The 13,515-nt window shown below is 40.9% G+C and overlaps 1 protein-coding gene across 2 annotated transcripts in view; it reads left to right on the top strand.

Moving 5' to 3' along the window:
- Nucleotides 1–18: 18 nt before the first annotated feature.
- The window catches only part of ift57 (intraflagellar transport 57 homolog (Chlamydomonas)), a 38,639-nt gene continuing 25,142 nt past the window's right edge, over nucleotides 19–13,515 (top strand). Inside the window, exons 1-3 of one of the 2 annotated variants that reach the window (XM_072575754.1) lie at nucleotides 19–173; nucleotides 2,135–2,297; nucleotides 7,397–7,515. In XM_072575754.1, coding sequence (XP_072431855.1) covers nucleotides 19–173; nucleotides 2,135–2,297; nucleotides 7,397–7,515 — 437 coding nt within the window. The remainder of the gene's footprint in view (nucleotides 174–2,134; nucleotides 2,298–7,396; nucleotides 7,516–13,515) is intronic. The other variant, XM_072575755.1, reaches the window with a different exon arrangement.

Below are 13,515 nucleotides of genomic sequence, written 5' to 3'. Positions count from 1 at the left end.
CCCTGAGCCGCAGCTCCGATGGCCGATGATGGCCGGCGGGGCGATGAAGGGGAGCGCGGTCCCGGCGCTGTCTATCAGATGTTTGTCACCATGGAGGATCTGCTGGACAAGCTGAAGCTGCTGAACTACGAGGAGAATCTGATCCGGAGAAACAACATGAAGGCCCTGTCGAGGTGGGCGCTGGCTCTCTGTTGTTAACCCGGGATGGGCCTGCAGGGTGACCAGCCCCCCCACCCCCCAACCTAACCCCAGGGTCTGAATCTCAGGAGAAACCCCTGTCTCTTTGCACGCCCCTTCGATCGTCCCGACTTACTGTCCGCTTCCCATTTCCATTCTGCATCTGGTACAGCAGACCTTTTGAAAGTTAAAAGCAAACAATCGGTCCAACGTATTGCTTTTGCTCGAAATGTTGATTTTCCTGCTCCTCGGATGCTGCCTGACCCGCTGTGCTTTTCCAGCACCCCACTGATCTAAACCCCAACGTATTGCTCAGGCCAGAATGAAATATCTTGTGATATTTATGGGCAGAAAGTGTAGAGCCCCCAAGAGCAATAGGAAAGTAAGAGCCTGCATTTGTACAGCCATGTCCTACAGCCTTTCAGTGCCAAATGGAGCATGTCTTCATTGAAATATCAGGGAGCCTGTTTGAGCTCAGCAATGTTGCACAAAGAGCAATTTAGTAAATTAGTTAAATCCTATGTGAGAGATATGGCTAATTTAGCAAACTTGACTACTGTTCTTTTAATAATAGGCAAGATATTTTACATTTACTAAAAATGACACTCTGGCTCTTAGTTGAATTTTCTTCTGAAAGATGAAAGATAGTGCAGCACTCCGTTAGTACTAACTAAAGTGTTAGCCCGAAGTATGTCTTTCTCCTTTGGGCTGAGTTTGAGTTTATAATCTGTTGACTCGTACATGAATGCTCATCAATGGATTGAGACCAATTGTTTACAGTTGTGAAGAACAACGTTGGAAAAATAATGTTTATCACTAGAACAGGGAGTGTGAGATGCAAATCTAATGAAAGTTTTCAGAGTTATGAAAATATTTTAAGTAAGTAAGTGAAAACGTTATAAGTGGATCATGATTCAGTAACAAGGGGTCTATCTAAACTCAGAATTATCCCTAAAATAATAAGGGAGAGGCAGAACACTCTTTTCACTTAAAATAATGAACAGTTTTGGACCATAAAGTCTTCCTTCTGGTACATTTCTCTGATTCATCATAAATGTTATCCTCAAATAGTTGTTGTTGTTGTCGTCATAATTTTCTGAGGAATGGCAAGGTTGCTATTCACTCTTTTTTAATGAAAGGAGAGTGCTCTACATTTCTGACGGGAGACTCAATCGGGCTTCTTTGCAGCAATGCGGAGTCACACTTGATTCTCACAGCTCTGCTGTATTGCATAATCTTCAATATCCTGGGCAATTCCTTCGGGGTTTGCTGCAATGGGGATTCCAAAAGAACCCATGCACAACTCCCAACTACCCTGGAATAACAACTGCCTGGCTGTTAGAAAATCTGGACCAATGTGTCTGTGACAATTTATCTCTATTGTTATGGCCTTTAAATCTGCTATGATAACATTGTTTGGCAAGCCCGGCTTTTCGTGTGTCTCCCTATTTTGGTTCTACACAAGCTTCTTACAATCAGCATTCCAAAATAATAATCAGTTGACAATTTCATGAAGGTTTGTCATCTTTTATTTATACTTATTTTGAACTCTAAAGCACCACCTCATCTGTCTTCATGTTCACGCAGTGCAAAATTTGTGTTCTCATGTAAATATTGGATATCAATGGATTGATATTTTTTGTTCTGATATACTTTATTCCCCACTCCTCTGTCCTCAAATCTTAATCTCTAATGTAGATCTGAAATCTAAATTTAACATTTCTTCCTCGGAAGATATCCACTGCAGCTTTTTACTCAGTTCTTTTCAAGTCTTCAGATGAGTTGATTTATATTATGAGCTCTAACAAATGTTTTAAATAATGAATTTTCTAGGGGGAGGTAGGCAGGGAGGTTATAGAGCACACATGAGATCACAAATGTGTTACCATTTAAAATATAATCAATTTGCAGCATGATTGATATATACCAATAATCTATTAAACATTCAATTGAACAGGCACTACTTTGCTCTCCCCACAAACCCTGGTGAGCAGTTCTACATGTTTACATCTGTGGCAGCTTGGTTGTTAAACCAAACAGGACACTTCTTTGAACAACCCCAAGAATATGATGATCCAAATGCAACAATATCAAACATTCTGACAGAATTCCGTGCTTTGGTAAGTTTACAAGTTAAGCGCACAGTACAGGAGATGAATTATAAAATATTTAGTTCATTTCAGAAACAATCAGTTCATAACTTTTCTGTACCTTTAGAGACAATCTATGTTATGGAAAAAGGAAATATTAGTGTAGAAGGTGCTGAAATTTATTAGTCCATTTGCTGTCTAGAATTTCTTGTGCATATATATGCAATTAAAATTAAGTTTTATCAGTTTTTTTTCCATTAAAGGAATGAAATGGCCCCAGAGAGGAGCAACTAAACTTCCTTTTGGTGATCAAGAACTGCAATGTGATGATAAAATGGACCGTTTGTAAACTCCTATAGCTTCAGACTTCACTTTGTTCTATCAGTTTTTTTAAGTGATCCAGATTATGAAATTTTCCTGATTTTTGATGGTGTTCTTTCTATGTCTCTACAATCTCCACAGCTGTCTTCTTCAGAAGTTGAGGTGTAATCACCTGGTCTGGCTTATTTATCCACCTTCAGGCCTTTCAGTTGCGCCATCACTTCTGTCTTAGTGATGGCCAGTATGTTCACCTCTGCCCCCGTTTGTCTTGAAGTTCTGGTATGCTGTTAGTGTCTTTCACTGTGAAAGCTGATGCACAGAACCCGTTCAGTTTTTCCGCTATGTCTTTGTTCCCTATTATTACTTCCTAAGCCTCATTTTCCAGCATTCCCATGTTCACTTCTGTGTTTTAATATCTTGAAAAAAAAACCCTGCAGTCTTCTTTTATGTTACTGACTAGCTTATTCTCATATTTCATTTTCTACTCCACCTTCCCCCACCTTTATTGCTGTTTTATTTATCCTCTGGTAGTTTTTAAAGGCTTCCCAATCTTCTGGCTTCCCACTAATCATTTCCATATTGTATACTTTTGTTCCTGTTATGTCTCCCAAATTATACCCAGAAACTCCACCGTTTTCCCTGCTAGGCTCCCCTTCCAATCAACTCTGGTCCACTCCTCCCTCATGTCTATGTATTTACCTTTACTCAATTGTAATACTGTTAGATCTGATTCAATCTTATCCCTGTCAAATTGTATAGTGAATTCTATCATATTGTGATCACTGCATCTTGGACTTCTTTCACCTTAAGATCCCTAATCAACTCTGCTTCAGTACACATCACCCAAATCCAGAATTGTCTGTTCCCTAATGGGCTCTACTGCAAACTGTTCCAAAAAAATCATCTCGTCGACATTCCACAAATCTCTTTCCTTGAGGTCCATTATCAACCTAATTTTCCCAGTTCACCCCTATATTGAAGTCCCTGACAATAATTGTAATATTGCTATTCTTACATACCTTTTCTATGTCCTGACTTATTTTTCCCCCCACATCCTGACCATGATCAGGACACCTGAACACAGCTCCCACTGGGTCCTCAACTCCACCCACACAGATTCTACATCATCTGAATCATTTCTTGCTATTGATTTAATTCCATTTATTTCTTTACAAGGTAAAGTTGCCCATCTGCGTGTACTTTCCATATGCATGTATCCTTGAATATTTAGTTCCCATCTCTGATGCTCTTGCAGCCATGTCTCTGTGATACCCACAAGATCGTACTTAACTGACATGTTATTTTCAATATCTTTGCCAAAGTAATTAGTATACATTTGTTAATAGCTGAGCCCTCAACATTGATCAGCTCTCCACCAGTGTCTCCTTCATAGTCTGTCAACTTCAAAATTTCCCATTTATTTATACTGTTCACTTCCAGTATTTTAACCGATCTTCTATTAATGCTAATATAGGTGACATGGTGGCTCAGTGGTTAGCACTGCTGCCTCACAGCTCCAGGGACCTGGGTTCAATTCCGGCCTTGGGTGACAGTCTGTGGGGAGTTTGCACGTTCTTCCCTTGTCTGTGTGCATATCTTCCGGGTGCTGCAGTTTCCCCCCCACAATCCAAAGATGTGCTGGTTAGGTGGATTTGCCATGCTAAATTGCCCATAGTGTCCAGGAATGCATAGGTTAGGTGCGTTAGTCAGAGTAAATGTAATAGGGTAGGGGAATGGCTCTGGTTGGGATACTCTACCAAGGGTCAGTGGACTTGTTGGGCCAAATGGCCTGTTTCCACATTATAGGGATTCTGTTCTATAACATTCCTGAATGAATCCTTTTCTTGAACATTAACCTTTTTGAATGGCATCCTCTTGAATGCCTTTTGGGAATCCAAGTACACAGCACCTATTTTGATTCCCCTTTGGCTACCTGCTAATCCTATCTAATCTACGTCTGCAAGTAATAAAAACATGTGGTTTGAGTCAAGGACAGAGAGAAACAATATTACACAGGTGGCATTGCTAAGATTAAATTTACTTTAACAAAGTACGTTTATGGAAATAAGTTGTTGATGAAGCATAGGAACACATTTTGTTAATGGAAATTAGTGTGTGCTATGTGGTATCCAGTTATCATACAAAGCTTTTGCTATTTCCTCTGTCTCCTGATGGCATTGATGAGTTTGCAGGTTATTCAACCATAGCAGCTGTTATGACTGTGTGCAGTCATGTATCCCCTCCCCTCAATATCCATCCGTATACTTTTAGTTAGCAAAATTTACACAGCTGGTTATATATTCTTTGATGCAACAGCTTCGAAATCAGTGGTGGAACTTCTGCAAACTCTCAAGTAAGGTTGCCAAATGTTACACTTAGTCTTAGAGATGTACAGCATGGAAACTGACCCTTCAGTCCAACTCATCCATGTCAACCAGATATCCTGACTTAATCTACTTCCATTTGCTAGCACTTGATGCATATCCCACTAAGCCCTTTCTATTCATATACCCATCCAGATACCTTTTAAATGGTGTAATTGTACCAACCTCTACCACTTCCTATGGCAGCTCCTTCCATACATGCACGAACCTCTGCGTGATAAAGTTGCTCTTTAGATCTGTTTTAAATTTTTCCCCTCTCACCCTAAACCTCGAGTTCTGGATTCCCCCACCCCAGGGAAAAGACCTTGTCTATTTATTCTGTCCATGCCCCACATAATTTTATAAAGCTCTATAAGATCACCTCTCAGCCTCCGAAGCTCCAGGGAAAATAGCCCCAGCCTATTCAACCTCTCCCTGTAGCTCAAATCCTCCAACTCTGGCAACATCCTTGTAAATCTTTTCTGAACGCTTCCAAGTTTCAAAACATCCTTCTGATAGGAAAGAGACCAGAATTGCACACGATATTCCATAGGTGGCCTAACCAATGTCCTGTACTCCTATATTCAATGCTCTGTCCAATAAAGGAAATCATACCAAACATTACCTTCACTATCCTATTGTTAAACTACCTATTTGAGACGGCTCAAGTAATCCCTGATGGACTCAACCTGTAAGCTTCTCTTGGTTCGTCCTGGAGATCATACTATGGTAGTCTGGAATATAAACTCTTGCAGAGCGTTTAGTTTAAATTATTACCTTTATTTACCAATGACATCAATGTTACACTATAACATAGATATTTACAAGCCAAGCTTGAGCTAAGGTTCTCAAGCAGTGACACCAGCTCTAAGAGCATTCTTGGACTACTCCCCTTATTGCTACAAGCCTGCTGTTTTTATACCGAAATAGGTATTAAAATTACAAAAACACCACATATCCTTAATCAGATAAGCAGCAATGAAATGGCAAAAGTTTGCAGAGGAAGAGAAACTCATTGACCGGTCTGAGTGCGCTTGACTAATTAAGCTACAAGCACACCTTGATCAAGACAGGCCAAATGGTCAATTGCTTTGGTTAGTATATCATAATGAGAGATTCGTCTAAACTATGTGGAAAAGGTCATGGGGTCACCTCACTCAGCTAACATGTCCAGTATCATTGTCCTACAAAATGGCTTTTTATTTTAACATCATCTTAAATTCCCAAAATGCAAATTAAATCCTAACATTCCCAGATCTCGAGCTGCAGGGAACAAGACACAAATATTGAATCCATGACAAGCAAGTGTACACTCAAATCAGACCACAAAGAGTTAACCTTTCCACCAGCTTCCATCCTCTCTCTCTCTCACTCTCACTCTCACTCTGTCCCTTGAACCATTAGGTCAGTGAATGTAATTTAAAGAAGAATATTTTCTCTTTCTCACTCCAACTTTCTTATTACATCCGTTTCAGCCTTCATATTTTTCTACCTTGTCAAGGTCATGAGACATTCACCCTCCAGTATAGTCAAGATTAGGGAGCTGAGCTTCATAAATTCAAATCTGCTCAGTGTAGTATCCATGAAAAATGCATCAGGGTTGTTCTATTATGTACATATTCCACTCAGATTATTCAATTGCAAGTTATTTTCTTATTGAGTATGAGTTTTGTTAAGAGTCTTCACTATAAACTAGGAATTTAGTTATCCAACATCCCACTGTGAAATATGTGTGCTTCCAGCCCCTAAGGTGAGAAGGAAGTGCTGCTACACATTCCACAAGTGAATAAATGTTATCTCCTTATTGACACTTATCCATTAACACTAAGAACAGATGTCCTTAATTCTTGTGAACAAATTCCTCCTCCTCCTCCTCCTCCCCCGCCCGTCCAAACTGTGGTCAAGCGCTTTCCCACATCTCCTTAGCAGATGTCTAAGGCTACCAGCTTTCGCACTATCAGCTTCAAGTATTGGAGTATTCAAGTATTGGTTATGGAGAGCAGGTGTGCTATGTCCTAGTCCTAGATCACTTAGCTGAAGAAGTCCTCAAGTATTGAAGCTGAGAACTTCTGCTTTCAGTGCTCTTGTTACTCACTAAGTCATTTTTGTATCTACTACTTTCTGTTTTATATTTGCAATTTGAAAGAATTTTCACTTTAACAAATACAGAAGAGTATGGAAATTGATTTGTAAAAATTTTTCCTTAACAATAGATTGATGTATAAAAGATGATTTGGACTTTAATTAGGCCTATTCATTTACTGATCGTATTAAACATTCTACAGCAAATAGTGAAGGCAAGTGAAATGCCTTTCAAAAGCGCAGCATATGTTTGTCATTAAATTATTTTTTCATTACTCGTTATAATTTTCAAAGTAGCCTCAAGTGGATTCTGGCTAATTGATATCTTTAGAAAGCCAAACTATTGTTTTTCAAATACTTTAGGGTGGCTCAGTAGACTTTCCTCCCTCCAAACTTAAGCAAGGTTATGGAGAGCAGGTGTGCTATGTCCTAGATCGCTTAGCTGAAGAAGTCCTCAAGCATACTGGCTTTAACTGGAAGAGGTAAGAACTTGTGATGAAAGTCTGACTAGTATAATTCTTTGGAACATCGAGTTATGAACTTTTGTGTTGTGACTTCCTCTAAATAAGCATGATGTGTTTCTTTAAATATTGATTAACCTTTATGGTGCTGCATGTTGGGAGTCAAGAACAAGTAAAATCTTCAGATCAAGTAGAATTTGGAGTTGTTGGTAATTAGGCCATGAAAACTGTGGGAACGTTGATATTGTCATGGAAGTGGAGTGGGTTCCAAGAAGGAATAGGGGAAGATAAAGCAGGAACGGAGAGGGAAAACAAGACGGCGATGTAAAACTGCCAGCGAGGGCCCATTAGTAAGTGCTAGAAACCTCTCCCAGTAGAAAATAGTCATGAAAGAGATTTTATAGCATCTAAATGCCCATTTGGTAACAGCTGTTACATCATATAAATACATTAATTAAAGGATGATTGACCATCTTTTTTTTCCAATTTGTTGCTAAGTTGTATTAGATTTGGTATAAAGATCAATGGGGTTATTGCTGGTGAATAACATTAGCTCAGCTTTGCTAGATTCATTAGTCAATATTTAACACACTGGAGTTCCTGCCTTAGTGATATCAAGAATTGTGTTGATATATATAGGTAATGTGGATACTGCTTATAATGAAAAAATACATTAGTTTGGCATTTTTCAAATGAAAGGTTCAAATGCAGATTAGAAGAGATTTTTGGTGATCTGTAAAAACCATGGTTACATGGATTAAAGCAGTGAGAAAGAAAGATACTTCAGATTTCAGGACAGAAAAATGCTATTTGAAATGGCTGCAACATCCTTGGCTATAATGAGTTAAGGATTGTTTCTTTTAATTTGATACTATTTGATTAATTTTAGTTGTGAATGTCAGTGTTTGGGCAGATAATTGGACAGGATTTAAAAATCTAGAAAGAAGGACTATAAAACCATAAAATATACAGGCAGAAATAGCCCATTCAATGAGAACAACGGGACCCTGATCAGATAGTTTAATCTAGATAAATGTGAGGTATTGCATTTTGAAAAGGCAACTCCGGGCAGGATTTATACACTTGGGAGCGTAAGGTCCTGGGAGTGTTGCTAAACAAGGAAACTTTGGCGTGCAAGTTCATAGTTCCTTGAAAGTAGAGTCACAGGTAGATAGGATAGTGAAGAAGGCATTTGGTATGCTTGCCTTTATTGATCAGTACATCCAGGAGAGGAGTTGGAAGGTCATGTTATGGCTGTACAGGACATGGTTAGGCCACTTTTGGAATATCATGTGCAAGTCCAGTCTCCCTCCAATCGGAAGGATGTTGTGAAAGCTGAAAGGGTTCAGAAAAGAATTATAAGAATGTTGCCAACGTTGGAGGCTTTGGGCTACAGGGAGAGCCTGAATATATGGGGGCTATTTTTGACAGAGTGTCAGAAGCTGAGGGGTAACCTTTTAGAGGTTTGTAAAATCATGAGGGGCATGGACAGAGTAAATAGACAAGGTCTTTTCTCAGGGGTGGGGGGGTCCAAACTGAGATGGAATAGGTTTAAGATGAAAGGGAAATAATTTAAAAGGGCTCAAAGGGGCAACGTTTTCATACAGAGGGTGGTGTGTGTATGGAATGAATTGCCAGAGGAAATATTGGAGACTGGTACAAGTACAACATTTTAAAAGGCATCTGGATGGTTATATGAGTAGGAAGAGTTTAGAGGGATATGGGCCAAATGAGGGCAAATGGTTCTAGATTTATTTAGGATATCTGATCAGCATGGATGTGTTGGACCAAAGGATCTGTTTCCGTGCTGTATGTCTCTATGACTGTAAGTCAGCTCTGCCAATAAATGAGATCATGGGTGATCTGATAATCCTCAATTCCATCTTCCTACCTATTCCCTTACTGATTAAAAGTATCTCTGTGAGCCTTGACTGTACTTAACGATCCAGCCACTTCATGTAAAGAATTCCAAAAATCGTACGAACCATTGAGAGAAGAAATTACTCCTGATCTCTGTCATAAAAATGCGACCCCTTATTCTGTGATAATACACTCTGGTACTAGGCTGTCCCACAGCGCAAACAATGTTTTTACATATACACTGCCAAGATCCTGAAGAATTTCATATTTTTCAAGATCGACTGTCATTCTTCTAAATACAGGCCCAATGTACTCAACCTCTCCTAATAAGACAGTCCCTCCATACTTGGTAATGTCGTGGAGAAAATGTAGAGAATCACTAGGAGACATGGAGAGTTCTTCAAGGAGAAGATCTTTTATCCACAAACAAAAAACTGTGACACTCAGAAAGCAGATTCTTGAATGCCTCCGAACCTCGGAGTCTGTGGTTCTTTATATCTTTTTTAATCATGTTTCTGTTAGCTTATCAGCACATCCAACTGTGTTAATCAAAATTACCTCACTCCAGCTATACAATAAACCAGTGCTGTTAGTTCCCATTATCTCTTTAATTCTGCCACTATAGTATTTTCCACATTCCACTTAATGTTATTCTAAAGACATGATTAGATATTTAATGTCTGCTTTGCAACAATGGTCTTTCATTCCAGACCCTACTTAATGGTTCTAATGCCATGATTAGATATCTTACTGTCAAGGGTCTCAAGCAGGCTGACTCTACTAACTATTAATTAGATATTTATTGTCATGCCCCAAATATTTATTGCCCCAGTCCTGCCATGATGATATTTAGCAGGCGAGGCTGACTTTAGCAGCTGTTAGTTTATCCTGCCATAGTGACCTTTCAGTCTCAATCTTACTGTGCTAATGGTGTAAGAGCATTCCACTATTCTTGCCACAGTAACCTTTTTGACTAGTGTATCATTCCACAGACACCTTGCAACTGATTGCCAGTGGTCTCCATGCTTTAACCCTTCCTATGCTTTCATGCTCTTTATTTTCCATTATCCCTCCTTTGAGACCTTTTGGTCTCGCCTAGAGAAAGAAGACAATAAGCTCAGCCCCTCTTGTGCCCAATACAAACAATGTAGGACCAAATCATTTTTGGAGTCTGAGACATAAAGGGCTGTTCCTCTGTTCCTGGGGTCACTTAGGCCAAAAACCTGTCCACCAATAACCAGAACAGGAAAAAAGACCCAAGATCCCTCACAATCTAGGACCTGCGCATTCTTCAGAAGTATCATCGATGTCCTCACGTGGACATATTCCTTGCACTGTGGCAGTTGTCAGATCATAATGGTAGAGCGATGGAGCTCTGTCAGAGGACGAAGCACTTCCAGGGTTAGCTAAAATGACTACAAGTTGCCGTGTAGTGAAGCAAACTAAGAAAGACTTAATAATAGGTAAGGCACAACAAAAGATGAAGGCGACAACTAGTAAGACCACACCTATAAGAAGACCCATCTTGACAAACCAAGCTCCCCAAGACCTTAATGTATTATTCAACCAATCAAGCTTGATGACCAAACCCCGCATTGTCTTTTAGCTCCTGCCTTAGATTCTTTAGTTTTTCCATTGCTTTAGTAAAAGATCCCCCAGGGCTAGTGTGGTAGGTATAAAAGTACAGCAATGCTCCCCAAACATCACACAAACCCTGCCCTTTTCTGCCGGTATCCAATCTAAGGTCTGTCTGTTTTGCCATGTCATTTTGGTAGTAGCATCCAATTGTTCTCCCAAGGCCACAAGGATATCGTCAGTATAATTGATAAATCTATGCTGGTTGTAATAAATTTAATTAATCCATTCAGCATTCTTGCTAATCCCTATCACTGGGATGAGAGTCTCCCAGCCATGGCAATCGCATTGGGGGCCTTAAACTCATTAGGAATACCCCTTGGCTGTCCTCTGCTATCAATCCAAATCGTTGGATCAGGGACATACCATTGCTTAGATGGCGCAAAGCTGACTGTGACGTGGCATCAAGCTGTGCATGTGGTGATATAACTACGTTGTGTAGGAGCATTACACGGGCACAGCTGCCACTCTAGTCAGTAGGCAGCGTCGGGCGCAACCCTCCTTTCTTACCATACAGCCAAAAAGTATCTGCCAGTGGGATGCGTTGAGAATTTAAGGTAGCCCCAAATATGGTGTCCACCTCGAGTTCAATCCTAAACCCGCAAAGACCCTTAAATAGCTTACTGGTGTGGAACCATTTCACTTAAAACATTCAAAACTCAACACTTGTCCTATCCTGAAAGTATCCACGGGGAGCATGTAATTAGTCTTGCTGGTGGACCACGGGGTACTATTGCCACACCACCGTTAGAGTTGCTGCCTGCCCACATCATCCTGCTGATGGAACATAGAGGCCTGAAGTAGGAGACCCAGAAGAATTGCATGTAAGATGATGAATCATCCGGGTTAAGAGGTCGGCTAGAGAGCTGCAAACACCATTGAGTACAGGTTGTCGAGTTATAGGGCATGGAGCAACATAGGATGAGGGTGTTGCCTTGGTACACAAGAAACAGTCCTGTTTCGCCATCATTACAGCTGTGTAGTTTGCCCATTGATACCAGTGATGATCACTGGCGGGTACCCATGGTAGGGCAGCAAGGTCTGCACTTCCAATACGTCTTTGCCTCCCAGCCTGAGTGACCCTGGTATTACCAGTCCAGGTCTGCCAAGTTAATGGTCTCCAAGTCTGAGTATGCAGGCCTGGCATCAGAGCGGGGGATATTAGGGGCATTCCCCATGTTTTCCACATCCCCGTTGCCTGGAGAAGAGCTGTGCTCCACATCTCCATCACTATCATTTCTGGAATGATCAGTATTCCCAAGAACTTCACCTGTACCCTGTTCAGAACCCTGCTGGGGGGTACTAGCCTCCTGTGTGCCCTGCCCGTGTCCAAGTTCTTCATCCTTGACTCCACTTACCTCATTGTCAGAATTAGTTGTGCCAGTGGGAGAGCTTTAGTACAATGATTAAGGTGGTATCATATCTGTCGTCCCTCCACTTGGATGGTGGTAGGTGATGCCTTAGTCACTACGAAAGGTCCCTCTCTCCTCGGCTCATTCCAGCGTCTTAGAAAGACCTGTACATACACCCAATCCCTGGGCTTAACAGGTCCTTCCTCGTTGACAAGTGTCGGTTCCCTTTGCGTTTCATGCATGTGGATAGTCTCATGTATCATAGTTAGCTGCTGCATATATTGCTTAAGTTCCTAGCTTATCTGCTTCAAGCTAGGCCCTTCGTAGGGGCCTGCCCACCTAGGCACTGGCATAGGTCTACCTGTGAGCATCTCATGCAGTGTTAGATTGGTCATGCAATTAGTCTGCATGCGATAACTCATTAGCGCCAGCGGCAGCACATCAACCCAATTAAGGTTGATGCTTGCGCAGATCTTGTTTAATTTGGCTTTCAATGTCCCATTAATCCTTTCCACCATACCCTGTGACTGGGGATGATACACGCACCCAAACCTCTGTTTGATTCTCAAAGACTGCAGCACCAACTTAACTACTTTCTGAATGAAGGCAGACCTTATTATCTGAACTGATTTCCGGTGGTATACCAAACTTGGGATAACGTCATTCACCAGAAATTTCACTAGTGTCCCACTTCCTGCATCTTTGGAAGGGTCAGCTTCTACCCATCGGCTAAACCTATTAATTACCACTAACATGTACCTTTTCCCTCGCACCTTTTTTTTATCATGTCCACGTTGTCAATTACTAAAAGCTTAAATGGCCCTTCAGGTACTGGTATGTGTCCTATAGGAGTCGTTATCCCCTTCCTAATATTATACTATGTGCACACCTCACATTGTGACAATAAATAGTCTGCTGAAGCTTGCAGGTATGGTGACCAGAAACCATCCCGCTTTATCTTCCTCAGCACTTTCCCTCATGCACAGCGATCCAATCAGTGCGCCTCTGAAATAAGAATTGTCAACAACTGGATGGCTGCTATCCATAAACCTTCTTCTGTGGTCCAGAGACCTTCTTGATTCTGCCTAGTACCCCTCTACTTCCGTAGTGTTTGCTCAGCCAGGGTAGCCCCCCTCTGTATTTCAGTGAGGTCCTCTATCATCAGTTTTGGATC

The sequence above is a fragment of the Chiloscyllium punctatum genome, chromosome 8 (assembly GCF_047496795.1).
Source record: "Chiloscyllium punctatum isolate Juve2018m chromosome 8, sChiPun1.3, whole genome shotgun sequence".
Classification (NCBI taxonomy): Eukaryota; Metazoa; Chordata; class Chondrichthyes; order Orectolobiformes; family Hemiscylliidae; genus Chiloscyllium; species Chiloscyllium punctatum.
This window is presented reverse-complemented; position numbering and strand designations above follow the sequence as displayed.